At 34.3% G+C, this 19,697-nt stretch overlaps 1 protein-coding gene across 5 annotated transcripts in view; it reads right to left on the bottom strand.

Moving 5' to 3' along the window:
- The window catches only part of DOCK10 (dedicator of cytokinesis 10), a 325,083-nt gene that overhangs the window by 32,967 nt on the left and 272,419 nt on the right, over positions 1-19,697 (bottom strand). For 4 of the 5 annotated variants that reach the window (XM_074298584.1, XM_074298583.1, XM_074298582.1 and 1 more), the window contains exons 39-47: positions 19,217-19,318; positions 13,824-13,948; positions 12,092-12,204; positions 10,635-10,772; positions 8,115-8,297; positions 6,970-7,080; positions 4,290-4,505; positions 2,025-2,082; positions 1,611-1,709 (exon numbers count right to left, since the gene is read on the bottom strand). In XM_074298584.1, the coding sequence (XP_074154685.1) occupies positions 1,611-1,709; positions 2,025-2,082; positions 4,290-4,505; positions 6,970-7,080; positions 8,115-8,297; positions 10,635-10,772; positions 12,092-12,204; positions 13,824-13,948; positions 19,217-19,318 (1,145 nt within the window). The remainder of the gene's footprint in view (positions 1-1,610; positions 1,710-2,024; positions 2,083-4,289; positions 4,506-6,969; positions 7,081-8,114; positions 8,298-10,634; positions 10,773-12,091; positions 12,205-13,823; positions 13,949-19,216; positions 19,319-19,697) is intronic. The other variant, XM_074298585.1, reaches the window with a different exon arrangement.

Here is a 19,697-nt window from a genome sequence, read left to right as displayed (position 1 = left end):
GTTTTAAATCATGAAGTATTTCATTGTTATGATTATAAAAACTAGACTTAAACAAAAACAAAGGGCCTTGAATCGATGTAATTTGTAGATGAAATAAAGGAAATGACCAAGTTTTAGTGTGGAGGAGATTTAGAGAGATTTGCCAGTTGTGTTCAAGTATTTGTTATATGGAAAAAAGGATAAGGTTTGTTTCAGAGGGAAGAAACAGATGATACATAGGAATTACCAAAAGAAAATCTTAGCCTCAATGTCTGGGGAAAAATTTTTCTAATAATTAAAGATGTACAAAAATGGAATGAGCTGATTCATGAGGAAGTAAGGTGTTTTTTTTTTTTTTTTTTTTTTTTTTTAATGATATCTCCGTGCTTAAGCTGACCATTAGTCAGGTGTGGTGGAATTCTTTTTGAGGTAATCAGGTGGCACAGTAAATAGAAAACTGGTCTGGGAGACCTGAGTTTAACTACCTTAGAAACTTACTAGCTATGTAACCTTAAGGAAGTCACTTCTGAAGTGCCTCAGTTTTCTCAACTGTAAAATGGGCATAATAAGATCACCTATTTTTCAGATTGTTGTGAGGAGCAAATGAGATAATTTTAAAGTGCCTAGCACAATTCCTGGAACATAGTAGGCAATTGATGCTTACTGCCTTTTTCTTTTGGGTATAAGTTGACTATGTGGCTATTGAAGACCCTTTTAAATCTGACATTCTGTGATTTACTGAAGAAATAAAAACTTTTTTAGTCTAAAATATGTATACATATTCATATGTATGTATATGTACAGAGATAGATCAGAGCTTTCTTCTGTGCCAAAAATTCTTACTAGTTGATTACGTTTTTGTGAAATTCAAATATACAACATTCTTCACAAACGCTGGTCTATTTTGCATTTACATTTTAACATGCTTTAAGTTTAATGTAAATAAATGCTTGATACAAAACTAAAATTTATTCTACTGGCAATTTGAAATGCACATTCAATAAATTCAAATTTCACAGATTTTTAAAAACACCTACAATGTGTCTATTAAAGTCTTAGGTACTGCAAAGTTAAAGTAAATCAGATTTTTACCTGTCCTTGTGAATCTTAGATATTCATTCATTTCATTTTTAAAATAGCCTTGCTCTTTCCTACTTTAGTTTATCTATTTATTATTATTATTATTATTAATATCATTATTTTTAATGTTCCTTTTAAATTCTGAATTTCAGATTCTCTCTCCTTCCCACCCCTCCCCATCCACTGAGAAGGCAAACAACAAGACTCATCCATTTGAGACTGAAATTGTTAAAACTTCCAATGGTGGGGCAACATGCAAATTGGAAGTGATCCATGACCATGGTCATACCAATCATATAAATCACATGCGACCTTATTTGTTGAGGACCGTGATTAAGTTTCAATTACCTGACCTTTAGAATTCTAAGGCAAGATTTCAGAATGCCTCTGCTCTTGGTTGCCACAAGTCAATCATGCATGATTTGGGTTTGAGACATCATTGTTTCATTAGGCATACTGAAGACATTCCCCTTTGAATACACCTGGAGAGGTGGCTTGATTGACTAAGTCATGTTATTTGACGCATAAACAGGCACGGTTAGAACACTCACTTCCTCCATTGTGAGTTGTTAGTAACTGATTGCTATCACAGATGTGAACATCCTCCGGGAGCATAGCTGATGTACAAATCTTTTCCATTTTCCAGTAACCTATGGCAGTGCAAGATGATGTTAGGATAATACTACTGTCTTGTGTTAATACATGCATATTAAGTCACAAGTCACTAACCAATAAGATACTCTCATATTGCATTAAGAAGCTTACTATTCAACAAAAAATGAATAGCGTTATGATGCTATGGAGTTAAAAATTTAGTATCATATTTTAATTGGAAACATAAAAAGTGCAAGTCAACTTAAAAATACGGCACAAGACTGATGTAATCTAAAATGAATGTATGAATTTTAATGATTCATAATATTCATAATTTCTGGTTTCATTTATTTGAATAATATTTAGCTTACCCTTTCTTTTCAGGTACTCTGCGATGAGGGCAGCTATGTGGATATAACACATAGCAGCCTAGAACAAGAAAGAAAATACAAGTTAAAAAGCAAACAATCTTTGATCCACTATTTCCATTGTTGGGAATATATCCTGGCAGTATTATCAAGACAAAGAAAGAGCTGAAAGAATTTCTAACATGATTATGTGTAATTGAGAAAAAAAAAAGAAAAGAAAACTGAAGCAACTTTAATGTACAGGAGAATTGCTAAGTTGTGCTATATTAATATGATGGAACATTGTAACTCAATTAAGATGGACAAGTATAAGGAACATAAAGATTTATTGCAAAGACCATTATGAAATAATGCAAACTGAACAAAAAATTGTAAAAAAATAAGAGCACATTATCTGCAATCACATGATAGGAAAGGTAGTTTAAAAAGTAATGGAAATTTAGAATCAGGAAGCAAAAAAGTGATGATACTTTATGAAATTAAACTGATTTATATATAGATAGTTAATATAGTTATTTTGTTTAATGTTAAGGTTTTAATAAGATATTTAAATTAAAATTTAAAAAGCAAGACAAACTAAGTTTTACTATCTACTATGTTGAAAGCCAGAAAAAGAATTAAATTTCTCAGCACTCTTTTTTTTTTTTTTTTTTTTTTTTTTTTTTTTTTAATTTTTAGAAGAAGCAATTCTTGGAGGTGGAGGAGGGGAATATTTAAGGGGAGTGAAAAACTCCCCAGGAATATGCATTGTTCTGAATAAACAAGTTATAGAGGATGTGTTTGCCACCTATGATCACATAGAAAGGAAGTGCCAGAGGCAGGTTTTGTATCCCCATCTGGTTCACTTTTTTCTATTCATGCTAATTCACCTAATTGCCATTTTTCTTTTTGAGAAAATTCACTAATTTCATTTGAACCTTTCTAGAGTTACATAGTATGTAAATTTAGATTTCCATCCACACTCAAATGAGCTCTATCATTTTATTTTATCCCTTAAATAATCATCACCACTTCTTAATAATATCCAAGCACTAAAATGAACACTAATGCTACTGTGACTCAAGTTGGGAGTAACCGTGTAGCTTCCTCTCATTACTTTTATTGCCAGAGGCTTCTCTTCCTTCTTTAAGTTCTTGTGATAAATTTGGGTCAATTCATTGATAATTACTTTTCATTTATTTATCATTTATTAAACCTATTGGAAGGGTTTGAAAATTGGTACCGTACCACTGGATTATATAATCTTTATAACTCATTATATAATTATATAATCTTCTAACTCAAAGACTAAACATTTTTGAAGAAAAGGACATTTCCTTTTTCTTTGATGTGCTGAAGCATGCCTAAAATACATTGTTCAAGTTTGACCTCATAAGGTCATAAAGAGGTTCCTATTTTTCTGGGTAAATTCTGTTCTGCATAAAAGCCTAAGTTTTGACTTTTTTCCGCATAAAAATCTAGATTTTGACTTAGACATCATTACAGTTTGATTTGCATCTTATTTCTTGTTTCAGAAGAAGATCTTTCCCTTGCCTATTGTTTAATTATAAATTCGGAGGAGGTAGAATCACCTTATTCTGGATTTCTGCCTCTTTGGATTGTCCTTACTGATGAGTGAAGAAGTCTGCTAAGAGCTAGCCTTGGATAAAGACTCACATGTCAATATGCTACATGTATGAGCCAATTCTAATTCAAATGGAGATTTGTTTTTCAGCATAAAAAGCAAATCAATATACCCTGGGATGATAATGAAGGGACTTTATCTCTTGTCATTACTCAATTTTTAATAGCAGAGATTTGGAATTTAGTTTAGTATTTTAGACCAGTAATAGATCTGAATACTATTGCACTAGCCTACATGAATTAATGATGCCCTCCCTCCCTTTTCTTTCTGAATTAATGACTTTTAATTGATCATATAAATTAAAATTGAGGACTTCTTGCATCCTATGAGCAAATACATGTAAGCAACATATAGGTCAAATCTTATTCAAACCAACAGAAGAAAATATAATAAAGAAGAGTACTGGCTCTAGAGTAAGGGGCTTTGGATTCAAATTATTACATATGTGATCTGGGGCAAATCATGACATTCATAAGCTTTAATTTTCTCGTCTATAAAATGGGAAGGGTATGGACTTCTGAGATCACTTTCAGCTCTAAATCTGTGGTTCTTTGAAATTTTCAAAAAAGCACTTTTTAGAATGAAAAATATTATCTTTAAGAGGAAAATAGATCAAACCGAATGAGCACTTCTCCTCAAATTACCTCTGATAAATCGCCATTTTTTGCATGTATCTTGGCCATGCTTTCTAGCCATGTTCTTCGTAACTCTGGGGTGCTTGCATATGAGTTTGCCAGGCTGTATTGGAGATCCACTAGCATCTCAGGATCTTTTTCATGCTCCTTCATCTGAGCTGTGGCCATGAGGACTGTCCGAATGCGTTTTGTTAGGTCTTTTACCTCTGCTGGAAAATGACTGTTCTTTGGAAAAGACAAAATCCTGGGTAAACAAAAACCCTCTTGATCTCATGCATTTCTTATAATATCTATTTGGGCTGATAGTATTTATACAATCACAGCACTTAACAAGTATACACAATTCTGAAGAACTCTGGAATTGATGGTGAGACATGGGAGAGACTGGCACAGGACTGCCCAGCATGGCAAGCCTGCATCAAAGAAGGCTTTGTGCTCTGTGAGTGAAGCTCAAAAGAAACATAAAATGAACAAATTTAGAGACATCTCCATTCTAAATGTTCATAGTTGACCTGTGTTGCAAGCTCATATTGATCTGATCAGCCATAGTCTGACACACTGTACTTTGACTCCAGTATAGTGATGCTATTTTGATCCTCTTTGGTCATGAAGGACAACAACCAACCAATCATCTGTAGACCCTTTTATTATCTATAGAAGGCAGGGTGGGTTCTGATAAGAAATAGTCTTTACTCCCATACAGTTTAGAATCTAGTAACTCTGAGCTGGCCTTGGTACCTACTCAGAGTTCAGTGTTGGAAGAATTCAAAACTGAGCTTATTTTAAGTCCTTATGTGAAGTACTTATGCCTTGCCTTGCTATCATTGGGCGATACTTGTGCTATGGTGCTTCTTTACTGGAGAAGAAGGGTGGAGAAAGATACAACTTGAATGAGCATAGAAGAGCAAAAATCACAGAAATGTATGAGATGCATATGTCTGTTACTGCGCATGTATGTGGATGTCCTAAGGGCTTTGTGCTTTGGGATGGCAGATAAGACTTCTGAATCCATTTCTCTTTTGGAAAGAAGGAAGGAAACAAGTATTTTTCAAACATTTATTATATTGTGTTCCAGGCATTGTACTAAGTGCTTTACAAATATCATCTGATCCTCACAATGATCCTGGGAAGAAGGTGCTGTTATTATCCCCATTTTACAGATAAGCAAATTGAGACAAATGGAAATTAAGTGATCTGACCAGGGTAATACAGCTATTGTCTGGTGCCAATTTTCAATCTAGTCTTCCTGATTCTAGGTCTAGTTCTCTATCTCCTGTGCCAGCTGGGTGCCACCATTATACTTTGGTAAATGTAGTAGAAAGAATAGAGGACTTGGAATTTGGGACCTTTGTTCAAGTTGTATCTCTCTAGTCCATCAATTTTATAAGCTACTTTTACCCTAGTGGGTTTGGTTTTCTTATGATGAGGCTGGACTATTTTTTTTTTCAGATTCCTTCCAGGTTTAAATCTATGCTTCTCTGGGGCTCAATTGTCTTATCTATTAGTGAAGAGATCAGAATAGATGATTTCTCCTATGTGGTGCTTAGAGCACTGGGACAGCAGTTAGGAAGATCTGAGTTAGTGTGGCTGCAGATTCTATTTAGCTGTACGAAATTGAGCAAATTACTTAACTTTTATTTTCCTCATTTCCTCATCTGTAAAATGGTGACACACTGGTAAGACTGGAAAGATGGTTGGGAGTCAGATTTTGAAGGTTTATAAATGCTAAGCTATAGAGTAAATTGCTGATTGTTCAGTAATGAAGAGATCAATCTACACCCAGAGAGAGGACTGTGGGAACTGAGTGTGGACCACAACATAGCATTTTCACTCTTTCTGATGTTGTTTGCTTGCATCTTTATTTTCCTTCTTAGGTTTTTTCTTTCTTTCTAGATCTTACTTTTCTTGTGCAGCAAGATAACTATATGGATATGTATACATATATTGGATTTAACACATATTTTCACATGTATTGGAGGGGGCGGGGGGAAGGAGAGGAAAATTTGGCACAAGATTTTGTAAGGGTCAGTGTTGAGAAATTACCTATGCATATATTTTGTAAATAAAGAGTAAGTTGCTAAACCTTTCTTTAAGGAGAAGCATATTTAAGAGAGACTTATATGAAATGTGGCATTAAGGGCATCAATACACATGTGAGAATTCAATAATCATTCTGTATGACCATGACAGGCAAAAGACTGAATTTAATGTCCATTTTTCCATGCCAAGAATGTGGATTGAAAATATTAAATAAATTAAAAATAACAAAAAATTAGCTCTTAAAAAGAAAAAATTATGCAAATGTTATCTTTTTTGTTCCCCCAATACTTAGTCCAGCTTACTTAATAAACACTTAATAAATGTTTATTGATTAACTGACTATAATTAGAAAAGTGTGATGAGTATAATATGTACATTAGGGCTAGTTTTGATAAATGATGAGCATAAAATTTCTCTCTGATGTGTGATTTTTTTTTTTTTTTTTTTTGGTATAGTGTTCCCTTTGATTTCACTGATGTCTTGAGGGGAAAAAAATCTGACTTCATTAGAACCATTAATAGTACAATGCCTACCTGAAGTTGTTTTTTTAAAAGTAATGGATAAGTTGGTAGGAAATCACAGTACTCTCTAGATTACATTTCACCTTTCTTACAAATGTGCGTAGAGAAGGATACAAAATGTTTCTTACTTTCATTTGTTTGTCTCCATTGGCAAAATTATTTGTAATTGCAAGGGAATGTTGGAACCGGGATCCTCCAATTCCTGCATCAGCTATTAACTGGCTTACAGCTTTAATGAGCTAAGAGAGAAAGCAGAATTAAGTAAAGAAAAATACAATTGCAGAAGTAGCCCTTTCTTGTTCACATACATGCATGAAACTCAGTAGACTTAAGAATATTCTCCAAATGGGTCCAAGTAAGGATGTTCTTCTTTATTATTTATTCTGATGTATAATTAGATCTCTAGTAAAGATTTTTTTAAAAAATTATATCTATTACAATGTGTTTTCTGTAGTGTGGAGGGGACCCTGATTTCTAAAAGGCTTTGTCATGTGACTTTGAATTTTGGTACATTCTATAAGATGGAAAGATTTTGAACTCAGGTCTAAGAAGAGACTCTGTATTCATTATTCAAGATCTTCCTGCCTAGTACAGATAACCACTAGATGATAGCTTTTTTTTTTTTCCCCACCCTGTCTATTAAGGTGAGGAGTTTTGATCTGTCTTTGTAGAAGGAGTAAACATACTCAAGGAAACCAGATTTTTTGAAATATTTGGAGAAGAAGCATTATATATATATTGAAGTCAGACTGGCAGGAGCCCAGGATGTTTAGAGATTTTGGAGTTAATCATTCAATCAATCAATAAGTGTTTATTAAGCTCTTACTATATGCTGAGCATTGTGGTAGGTGCTGGCAATGCAAGTACAAAAAGTGCTCAAAAAAACCCCAAAACAAAACAAAACAAAACCCTCCAAACCAATTCCTACTCATTAGGGGCTTATAATAGTGGATCTGGAGACAGACTAGGAAAAGATAGAAAAGCAGGGACATTTAGAGCTCCTTTTTCTTATGACTTACTGTTACTTCCAAGCCTGTCTAAAGTTCTTATTCTGCAGAAACGATGGAAACATTGGTTCCTCCCTATTTTCCCCTATTTACTCCTTCACTGGAGGCATTTGGGGTACCTGTCAGAGGCATTCTGCAGGGGTATTCTGATTGCCTCTCTATCTAATTGCTTGATGTAAATGATGTCATCCACCTAATCATTACTTGTCATAAATAACTAATTAATAGATTTGGGGGCAACTAGCCCTAAAATTGGCTAGACTTACTTGTAAGTGAGACCTGACTATTGACTTCTGCTTGTTAAATTCAAAATTCTTCCTCATGAAGAAATAAAGGAGTGCAGAGGCCTCTGTCTGAGTTGACCGTGACCTGTGATTACAGCATTTTAAGACTTCATAGCAGAATGATCCGCAGAGGTCGGCTTGCCCTTGAAAGAATGCTGAAGGAAACTAAAAAATAAAAGATATATTGAGTAGAGCTTACATCTTTTTTTCATTCCTTCTAACTTTTTTTTTTTTTTAAAGTTCCTTAACAGCCTACTTTATTTTGTTCTCCTTTTGCATCTCATACAAATGAAGAGGATACAATAGCATCTAACAAATCTAGGGTAATATTTTTCTTCCCAAAACTGGAGTGACTTTACATATTGCCAGCCTCTGCCAAAGTCAATTGGCATCAATCTGAAATATCTGAAATATCTTAGTTCACCCTCTGAAGCCCACTATCTGCTCACTCAACATGGACTGTACCACAAGTTTTTTTCTTTTCTTTTTTTTTTTTTTTAAGAAATGTTCTGGTAGGTTGGAGTTGAAACTATTCCCATGTGCAAAGGTTTCCACCTGATGTGCAGGGAAATATGCCAATAGGACAGAAAGACTATGTGTCTATGTAATACAATCATTTATACTTCTGCATATAATTCCATGAAGTCTATAAATATATAGGAAATTGTTGAAGAGGAGTGTAACTTAGGGAATTTCTTTATTTCTCTTCTGGGATTGAGCTTCATGGTGGGGAACCAAGTAATGAAGAGACACCAATTGAGGCACATTCAAGTATGGCCCTTTTGGGGAAACAAATTCCATCATCTTCTGAGCAAGGAGTTGGAAGAATAAGGATTGGGTAAAGGTGGAGATCACTCTAATACCAGGGTGAGCAACTGCTAGTAAAAGGCAGGTTTATGTAATAATGTTTATATAACATTTATCAGTCTTTGCAAAACAAACTTTACCTCATCCAATCCTCATTACAACATGGGAAGTAGGTGCCATTATCATCCCATTTTACAAATGAGGAAATAGAGAAAAATAGTATTTAAGTGATTTTCCCAGGGTTACATAGCTAAAGGAGTAACTGAGGCAGGGTTTTAACTCAGGTTTTCTCTTAATGCCAGAGCTCTCTATTCATCATTCCACCCAATTATCTAGAAGAGAAAGGTTTCCTGCTTGGTTCCACAGGAGAGGTCAAAAAATTGCTCCTTGTGACTATGCATAAGGTGTGGCAGCTCTATATCTGATGGGGTAATAATCATAAGAAGCAATCCATGAATTTACACCCTATTAGTTACTGTGAGGTTACTGTATCCCACTAATCATCAGGAAAAAGTCTGCAGTGGATCTTGATCTGGGTTCTCACTTACAAAATCATAATTAAAATTTCTGGCCATCACTAAGCCCTAAGGCACTGGCCCAATTACTGAGATAATGACAGGTTGTCCACTCTATATGTAAGTGCCTTGGTGGGCCCAAAGGGGGTTGGGAGTCTGCTGTCAATGAGGAGGAATAATACTCGTTACATATTCATAACTTGGTGACTTGAATATAGGGAGCCTTGGGCTGCCAGAGATAATACATACAGCCCAAATTTAGTTGGTGTTCAAAGCTTTCATTTTATTAATGTAATCTGCCATCCCAATTTTTAAAAATAAGGAAGTGGGACCTCATACCTTGCTTAGGGTAGAATACCTCGGAGTTTAAGTCAGATTTCAAGCCCAGGTCTTCAAACACTCTATTATGATACTATACCTTATATATTTCCCAAGTTTCTGTTGAGCTATTTGAGTTAAGAAAGGCATGTGAGCCCCAACGGAGATAAATTTGGCCACTTCCACATGTGACCTTAAGTTTTCTCATTTGCAAAATGGGTACAAAAGAAGCTTATATTATCACTCTCATGGGATTGTGAGGAAAATTTTTTGTCATTTTAATTTGAACTAATGTCATTATTATTAGTGTTATGTAGGCTACAGCTGCCTCTGGCATCAGGATTGTGTGTGGGGGGGGGTAGGCAGAAGCCATCTCTAAGTAGCTTACTGCCGATCAATTTTCTGTGTGAACATGTAAACTTAAGAAACTGGCAAATGTCATAATTAGAGTTTGATTTATTGTTTGTTGATTGTCTAGATTTAAAAAAGTGATGGAGAAAATGCTAATAAGGCAGATTACAGTTAAAAAGATATCATGCATACATCTTATTTTTTTAAAGAGAGCTTGTGATTAAACATTTGCCAGCATACCCTTTGTTGTAGAGATACCTCTTTTTCTAGTTAAGCAGACAAAGTTATTGGCCCAGTTTTGAGAAACACTGTTCAAAATCTACTCCCATTTTTAAGAAATCAAATTTTAAAAATTAAATTCCTCTTCCATCCTTAATAATAACCAAAATATTTTTTTAACAGGTCTTCACATGTACATCTCCACTTCTAAATGCTGGATTTACACAATGTCATATAGAACATAGGTATATATTAGAGTACAGACTTCACCGGAATATAAGGGAGTTATTACCTTTGATACAAACAATCTTAATGCAGCAAAAACATGTTTCAGAGCAGTTGCTGATTGATTCACTTGTAAAAAGAGAAGGTAGGTATCAAAAATTCTTTTCATCATTGAATTTTGGCATTCAGATTGGTGGAGTTGTCTCTGGAAGATCAACAGAAAAGTAATTATAAATAAGCAGAAGATCTAGTTATTTCTATGTGTTTCCTCTATAAGGATGTGATTTCTCTGAGGGCAAGGAACATGATGTGCTAAACACGTAGTAATACTACTTGTTAACTGACATTGAAAATCCACAGGTCTGGTAGTTAATTGACCTGACTCTTCTGGCTCTGTCAGTGACTATCATAACTGTTGGGTCTTAATTTCCTAATCTGTAGAGTAAGCTAGCTCACAAACTATATTCTATAATTGCATAGAATTAAACTGGATGGCCACTGAGGTCCAAGTATTCAAGACTATTATTTTCTTTGGGTGAGAAGCTTTGGTGAAGAAAAGTCAGAATGACAGTTAGTCTCACTCCAGAAAATTTGTCCCACATTTTCTACAAATGGAGATGAAGAGATGGTAGAGGTCACCTAGTCTAACAACTGAGGAGATTGCAGTGATCTGCCCAAGTTTATGTATATAGCTAGGGAATGGCCAAGATAGGATCTGAACCCAGCTTTGTGATTTTTAGACTGCATCTAGACCATGTTGGCTTCTCTTATCTTATGATTTGTAGTACCAAAAAAAGAACCTGCTTCAGTAAATTGAAAAAAAATGATAATAGGTATTCATATCAGGGGAGATCTGTGGTGAATTAGTGGGAAAACATAGACTACAAGAGCAGGCAGCCAGGAATCTATTTTGATCAAGATCCCAGTAGGAATATCCACAGTGATAAGATTCCAGATCATCTTTATTGTTTTTCCTACCTAATAAAATGTAAACTCCTCGAGGGCAGGGATCCTTTCATTTTTATCTTAGTGCTATATGGATAATTCCAGGTGATTGATTGAATGAATGGATGAATCCAACAATTCTCTGATGAAAACTTTCCTCATTGCTAATTTTATCAACTGTGGTCCACAGCCAGAATTTGTCTACTGTAAGCTTGACTTGCATAATTCCTCTTTGTGTCTCCCTTTATTTCAGAAGGCATAGTAAGTCATACTTTTGCTTTGGCTTTTTTTTCACCAAATCCATTTTCCCAAAGGAAATGATAGGCTCCATTTTCAACACCTGACTAGAGTAATGTCCAGGTCATTATCCACCAACATTAGTCAACTTGCTTCTCTTAGAGCCTAATCTTTAGTTAGTAGTATTGAAATAGTCAATTCAGGGCAAGGGCTGTCACAGAATTCCTGATGACATTTTGTTCCATGATGTCCTGCTATCACTTCATGATGTCACATGCCCACCCAATTTTTTCTGTTTCAGTCTTTTTGCCTTTCCAAGGAGAGTTCCCTTATGAGACTCACCTGGTGAACACGTATGAAGAGGCTTAACAGATCCAGAATTGTGAGACAAACCTCAGTGGCGGTATTAGCCTCTGTGTCTACATGGTGCACAATGTCTATTTCATTGGAATTACCTAAGCACAAAAAAGTTGAAATGCGTGCATAAATTTTAAGGCAATCTTCATCTGGCAAAAGACATTTGTCTGAGGGGAAGATTCAAAGTAATCTTGCAATCGTTCCTTAAAGCAAAGGTTTCCTGTTAACTTAGCTTGCATTATTAGCTAACTTGAAAACACTGCACAAAATGTAACTCACTCCCTGCTTTGTATTCCAATTTAAGATTAGAGAATCTAAGTGATCTGTTTACTCCCTTTTATACTAAATATTGGTAACTTGTTCTTAGTTTTCTGTTTACTAATTCACAATCAGTCCCATATTATTTCCACAAAAGCTATACAAAGTCCTCTGATGACAAGACTTTTGTGGGAGTAGTGGGAACAGGATGTTTTTCTCTATCTTAGAAGAGTACAAAAAGCACAGACCATCAGTTATCCTCTGAGAGTTAGATAGGCTTAGTGATTACCTTAACACATCTCCTTTATTAGACTGTAAACTACTTGGGGGGAGGGATTATTTTTGCTTATCTTTTTATCCCCACTGCTTTGTCTGGTACCTGGTACACAGGAAATGGTTTATAAATAAATGCTTGACTTAACATTTATAAAACCTCAAATCTTAAGCTAGAGGGGCTTTAACGATCATCTAGTTTATCTCCTTGTTATAGATGAGCAATCTGGGGTTCAGGAAGGTGGCTTGCCTAAGATCACACAGCTTGTATGTATAGGAAGTAGGATTTGAAACCAGGTCTTCTATTTCCAGACATAGCACTCTTCAACATACCATGCTGTGATTTAGCAAAATACTGTCTGGCATTCTCTTGCACTTTCCAACTGCAGTATGTAGGCCTCTTGATGTTACATAGGTTTCCACTCAATACCCAAGGGAACATGGTCTTAGCTAGCTAGTATTTATAATAACCATTTGCAAAAAGTGCTTAGAATAGTGTCTGACACATAGCAGGTGCTATATAGATGTTTATTCCTTTTCTTTTTTTATATAACACTTTAAACTTTAGAAATATCTCATTTTTTCTTCCCAACAACCTTGGAGGGGGGCTAAGTGCTACTATTATCTTCATTTTATAGAAGAGAAAACTTAGGCAGATAGAAGTAAAGTACTTTTCCCAGAGTCACCCATCTAGGAAGTGAACTCAAGTCTTTCTGACTTCAGATTCTTAGAATATTCCCTATGACATTCTATGCATCTACATTCTTGGTAGAATTCTTTTCCACTAACTGAGTTAACCACTTTCAGAAATGGCATAGTTAATAATTTTAAATATATAACAGTTATATTATATCTGACATACATACATACATACATACATACATATATATATATATATATATATGTATATAATATAGCCCTTTTGCACAGGGACCATAACCAGAATGATGTCTCCATATTGGGTCTGTACTTCACCCTCTCTGCTCTATCTACTCATGTTGTAATTATCATTTGATCTTCTGGAGGTATAGCCTCACTGAGAGAAAACAATTGCTTGAGAACTGCTGTTAACAGTATAATGAATTTCTTTACCTTCTTTTAATCCCAATAGCATGACTTCTCATACAAACTGAACGAAAGCTAAAATAATCAACAATTATGTTCCTAATGATTCTGATTTACTTACTGGTGATGGTGTTATCCAGCATTTGTAAGAGTTTGGGGTTAGAAAGTGCATTTTTGCCACGGATTATGGGTAAGGTTTGAGATCTGTGATGCTTTTGTCCTTCATGACTGGAAGTGGTATGCATCCTAAAGAGAAAAACAGAAGTCATTTAAATAAATCATGCCAGTAAGAAACAATGAATGTAAACAATTATTAAAAATACTTAAAAGTCTAGAAAGATTAATTATGAAAAAAATCATTGTAGGATTTGTCACTGTGGTCAATGTACCTAGTAAGATGTTCTTAACCTAGAATCCACAGTAGAGTCCATAGACAGATTTCAGAGGAACTATGGACTTGAATGGGAAAAAAATCACATCTTTGTCGGTGCTAAAATTTAACATTTATTTCAATTACTGGAAAACCTTCTGAGAAAAGATACATAGAGTTCACCCACCTGCCACAGGGGATACATGATATAAAAAATGTTCCTGCTCTAGAATAACATATACATTCTTTAACTTGGCAGTTAGAATCCTTCACAGTCTGAGTCCAGTAGACATTTTCATCTTTATACCTTTCACCACTCCCTTTCCTGTCCTTTTGGCTTTGCTGTTTTCCAAACTCAACATTCTATTTCCTCACTCTATATATTTGTGAGACAGTTTCTCATTCCTGGAATATCCTCCTTCTTCACTTCTATCCCTTAAAATCCTTTAGAATCTTCAGGGCTCAGATATTTTCATTTCCTATGAGAAACTTTTTCTGATCTTCCTCCCACCCATGCCAAATTGTTAATTCTTTCTTTCTACTTAATTAATAATCTATATACTTATCTATCTAAATGTTTTACTACTTGGGTAATACATAAGCTTCTTGAGGCCCAGGTCTGTTTTTGACATGTCTTTGTATTTCAAGGACCTAGAATAGTGTCATATATTTAATAGGAATTTAAATGATTGAATTGGGTTGGATGTCTGCTTTGCTACAGATATTTTATTAGAGCCAAAATAGATTTTGGAAGCTTTATATGCAATCATAAATTATCCTCCTAAAAACCTTCTTCTTGTCATTAGAAATAGTAATTTGCTATCTCTAGCTAAAAGATGTGTCTTTGCCAGAACATAAGTGCAATATTCGTGTTAGCATACTGAAGAATTCAAAAGCACAAGCTATTAAGAAAAATAGCTTGTAATTTGTTCCCTGGAGGAACTGTTCCCATATGGGTAAAGTTAACACTTATAAGAGAAACACTTAGTTCTTGGGAAAGTTAATTTACCAAATGGTACCCTTGTGACCTCAAAGAATTAATTCACCACCCACTGGTGAGTATTTTATTTCTATGACTTAGCCTGAGCACAGACTAGACTTAATAAATAAATAAAAAAGACTTTGTTAGAGTTGCCTAAGAAAAGGACCACCCCTGTAACTGTACATCTTTTTTTTTTTGTTGTTGTTGTTATTGTGTGACTGAAGAATCAATTTCTCACATCTTAAAGTCATAAATGCAGAGCTCACTTAGTTATAAATGTGAACATCCTTTAATAGCCTATACATTTAAACCTGTTCAGATATATTCTTTTTATTTAATAAAATCATGCAAGTTTTTCAGAGTACTTGGCATGGAATTTTTTCTTGCAAAGAACACTTGAAATATTAAATTGGGGGCACTCAATGTTGGAGATGAGACAAATGGTCATAACTTTATTAATATGCAGCTGATACCAAAAATATTTTTTGTAAGATATTCTCCAAGGAGGAGGCCTAGTTAATGACAATATTCAATCACAATAGGTAGCATGCTACCTCATTTTATCCTTAAAAGATCCTTCTTGCGGTAGGCCCTGTTATTATTTTATAAAGAAGGAAATTGAGGCAGAAAGAAGTTAAATGATTTGCAGAGGTCACATAGTATGTGAGGCAGAATTTGAAGCCAGAGCTTTCTGACTACAAATCTACCATTCTAAGCATTGCACTACCTACCTGCCCCTACTTAAATTGTGGTTCTTTTTTCCTTGGAGATTCTTATAATTTACCATTCCATTTAAGATCCAGAAGGGCTAATGATGAGGTGAGAGCCTGAAACACTGGAGGATGGATTGAAGACAGATTCATTTCTGTCTCTCAGCCACATTCTAAGATTCCATCACCTTGCTGTTTCTTTTAAAAAACAGGATGATGGAATTAGAGTTATCTATGGGTATATGAAGAAATGCTCTAAATTACTTTTGATAGGAGAAATGCACATTAAAATAATTTTGAGGTACCACCTCATACCTATCAGATTGAACACTGTGACAAAAAAAAGGAATATGATAAGTGTTGAAGAGGTTTAGGAAAATTGGAATACTGATACACTGTTGGTGAAATTGTGAACTGATCCAACAATTCTAAACAACAACTTGGAACTATGCCCAAAAGGCAACCAAACTGCACATACCCTTTGATCCAACAATATCACTGGTAGTTCTGTAACTCATAGAGATTATAAAAAAGGAAAAAGGACCTACATGTACAAAAATATTTATAGTAGTCTTTTTTGCAATGGTAAATTATTGGAAATTGATGGATGCCTACCAATTGGGGAACGGTTAAACAAACTGTGGTATATGAATGTAATGGAAAACTATTATGCAATAAGAAATGATGAACAGATAGATTTCAGAAAAACCTGGAAAAACTTGTATGAATTGATACAAAGTGAAATAAGTAGGACCAGAAAAACATTGTACTTAGTATTGTTAATATTGTGTGATGATTAACTATAAATGATTCAGCTCTTCTTAGCAACACAGTGTTCCCAGACAAATAGGATTCAGGAGGGAAAAAAGCTATCTATAAAGAGACAAAGAACTGATGGACTTTGTGTGCATATTGAAGCATATTTTTTCACTTATTTTATTCTTTTTCTTTTTTTTCCCCTCTCATTCTGTCTTTTTTTCCCCTCACAACTATGACTAATCTGGAAATACGTTCTATGTGATAGCACATGTACAACCTATGTCAAATTGCCTACTATTTTAGGAAGAGAATAAGGAAGGAAGGGAGGGAGAAAATTTGGAATTCGAAATCTTGTAAAAATGGATGTTAAAAATTGTCTTGACATGTAACTGGGAAAAAACTAAGGTACTATTAAACATCCAAACAACCCCAAACCAAAACAAACAATAAAAGGACAGCATGATGGTCTCACATGATTTACTCAAATGTCTTTTATCTCTTCTTGTTATGGAACTGAGAACAATGTTTATTTGGGAAGCAATGGATGAATGGTTCCCTTTTCATAGTCTTTGTTTGTTTTATCCCTCTGCACAGTAGGTTTATAATTCTAAGGATGTTTACTATTGGTTCAACTGCCCATAAAACTATCTTTGTGAGGGAAGGATGGAATGACCATTCTCCTGGTTTTGAAGGTTAGATTATTTCTGAGCTCATGTGGGGCTAAGCTCCCAAAAGCTGCTTGAGCTAGCAGAAGATACATAAGCTTAGACCATCTACTAGGATCTCAGGAACAACTGGGATGGATTCTGATTTTCATATGGTAGACTGTAGATGGAACATGCTTGGTTATAAGGCTAGCTACACTTATATCTGAAAATTTCAGCAAGTATTTGGTATCCAAAGGGACTGTAGACCTAGGTTTGCAGTAGGACCAATTCAGCCTTCCCAGGCAGACCTTTGGTAATTGGTTAGAAACTTAGACCTAACTCAGGTTCAGGCTGAACTATAGCCCACAGAGTTAAGCAGAACAGGCCTAATCTCAGGCAAATTTATAATTGAAGCATGTGGATTGCATATTTAAGGTCAAATTCTAGTGATTCCTATGGTATGGAAAAAATAAGGTCTATGAGATTTTTTTTTTTTTTTAAATTTGTTTGGTTTTTTGCTTACAATAAATATCATGGGGGGGGGGGGCAGCTAGGTGGCGCAGTGGATAGAGAACCAGCCCTGAATCCAGGAGGACCCAAGTTCAAATTTGATCTCTGACACTTAATACTTCCTAGCTGTGTGACCCTGGGCAAGTCACTTAACCTCAGCCTCAGAAAAAAACAAACAAACAAAAACAATAAATAGCATGGAATCATAGACATAGAGATAAATATGACTAGAGATCATCTAATCTAAATTCTCATTTTACACATTAAAGAGCTGAAGTCCAGTGTGGTTAGGTGACTTTTTCAAGGTCACATAGTTTATAAGTGGCAGAATTAGGATTTCAAAGATAATTCTCTATCTCCATAACTATTTTTTAAGCTGTATTAAGTTCCTACTCAGAATGCTTTCTAAAACTTTTAAGAAATCTGCTTTAATTGTATAAATTTGTAAACTACCAAAGGAAGGGATAAACAAAACAGGATGCCATATTAGCATAGAATTATCATTTATCAGTCATATGAAATTCTAATTCAATTCAATTAACATTTAATTTATTAAGTACATACTAACTTATAGATACTTTTTAATCATTCCTTTTATCTTAACAAATATAAATTTAACTGTAATTACTAAAATAAAAGAGACATTTATAATCCAATATTTTGCTATTTGTCTTGTTTGTTTTGGTTTAGATCTATGATTCTACTGGTATGGAAAACTCCAATTTGGTAACTCTTTAGTAATGTAAAGAGTCATAGAGAACAGCCAGGAGTTATATGAGTTACTTATGGCCATGTAGCTAATAAATGCCATAGGGAAGATTTGATCATAGGTTTAATGATTACAAGATGATTCCTTAGTCTGTTGATGAACAGCCCTCCATGCCACTGTGAATATGAGCATTTTGAGGATAGACTATTTTGGCTTTTCTGGGTTCTCAGTATTTAGCACAGTATCTGGCACTAATAAAGGATTGCTTGTTGTTGTTACTGTAACCTCCCAATGGGAAGATTAACAACTATTAAAAAAATCCAAGCATTGGAACAAAAGTTCTTAACCACATTAAGATTCTAAAAAATTTACTTTAAAAAACATACTTTTAATGGAATCTAAAAGAAAAATTATTTACAATCCACATTTGACTTGAAACACATACATATATGTGCACATACACACATAGGAAACATTTCCATAAGTGTATATGTATGTATATATTCACATGTATAGATTTGTTGCATAAAATTTGTTATTGAAATTTTTTTAAATCTACATTTGCTTTGACATTCATTTAAACATACACATGTATGTATACATGCATATACATATATGTGTATATGTGAATGTATCTATAACTTATTATATATCATATGTGACATATTTGATACATACATGGTATATTTGTATATAAAGGTGTTTGTAAATATGTGTGCATATGTGAATATGTATATAAACACACATATATGTATATATGTACATATACATACATACATACATACATATATATGATATGTATATGTATGTAGCTGTTGAGACCTTACCACTGGGTGAGAAGACCTGTCGTCTGACAAGAGGAATTAGAACCTTTGAGAGTTCCATTATTCTGGGTTGCCTGGACAAACTTAAATGCAGCAGCAATTTTCCTATGAAGAAAATAAGTATGTTAATTATACAACAAAGTGTTTAAAATGCAGAAACATATCTAACAAAACAGGAAGTAGAATATTAATCTGCCAAATTTCATTGATCAATAGAGGAAATATAATCATTAAAGTCAGGTTTATTTCTGGCAGCTGAAAAATCAGGTTTGGATAAGGAGCTTAACCTGGGATTTTTTTTTCAAAGGATAATAATAGAACAAAAGCATCCCTGTGATTGTTTCTGTTTAGGTTATTTATTGAAGGATCTTTTAAAAGTAGAAATATAAAAATTATGCCCTCATAATCCCTTTTTGGATGACATTAATATAACCAGTGCTTCACTTGGATTATTGAAATAGGGTTTGTGTGTGTGTGTGTGTAT

Source organism: Sminthopsis crassicaudata, chromosome 3 (genome assembly GCF_048593235.1).
Source record: "Sminthopsis crassicaudata isolate SCR6 chromosome 3, ASM4859323v1, whole genome shotgun sequence".
NCBI lineage: Eukaryota > Metazoa > Chordata > Mammalia > Dasyuromorphia > Dasyuridae > Sminthopsis > Sminthopsis crassicaudata.
Note: the sequence above shows the minus strand (reverse complement) of the source record. Positions and strands in the feature narration are given on the sequence as shown.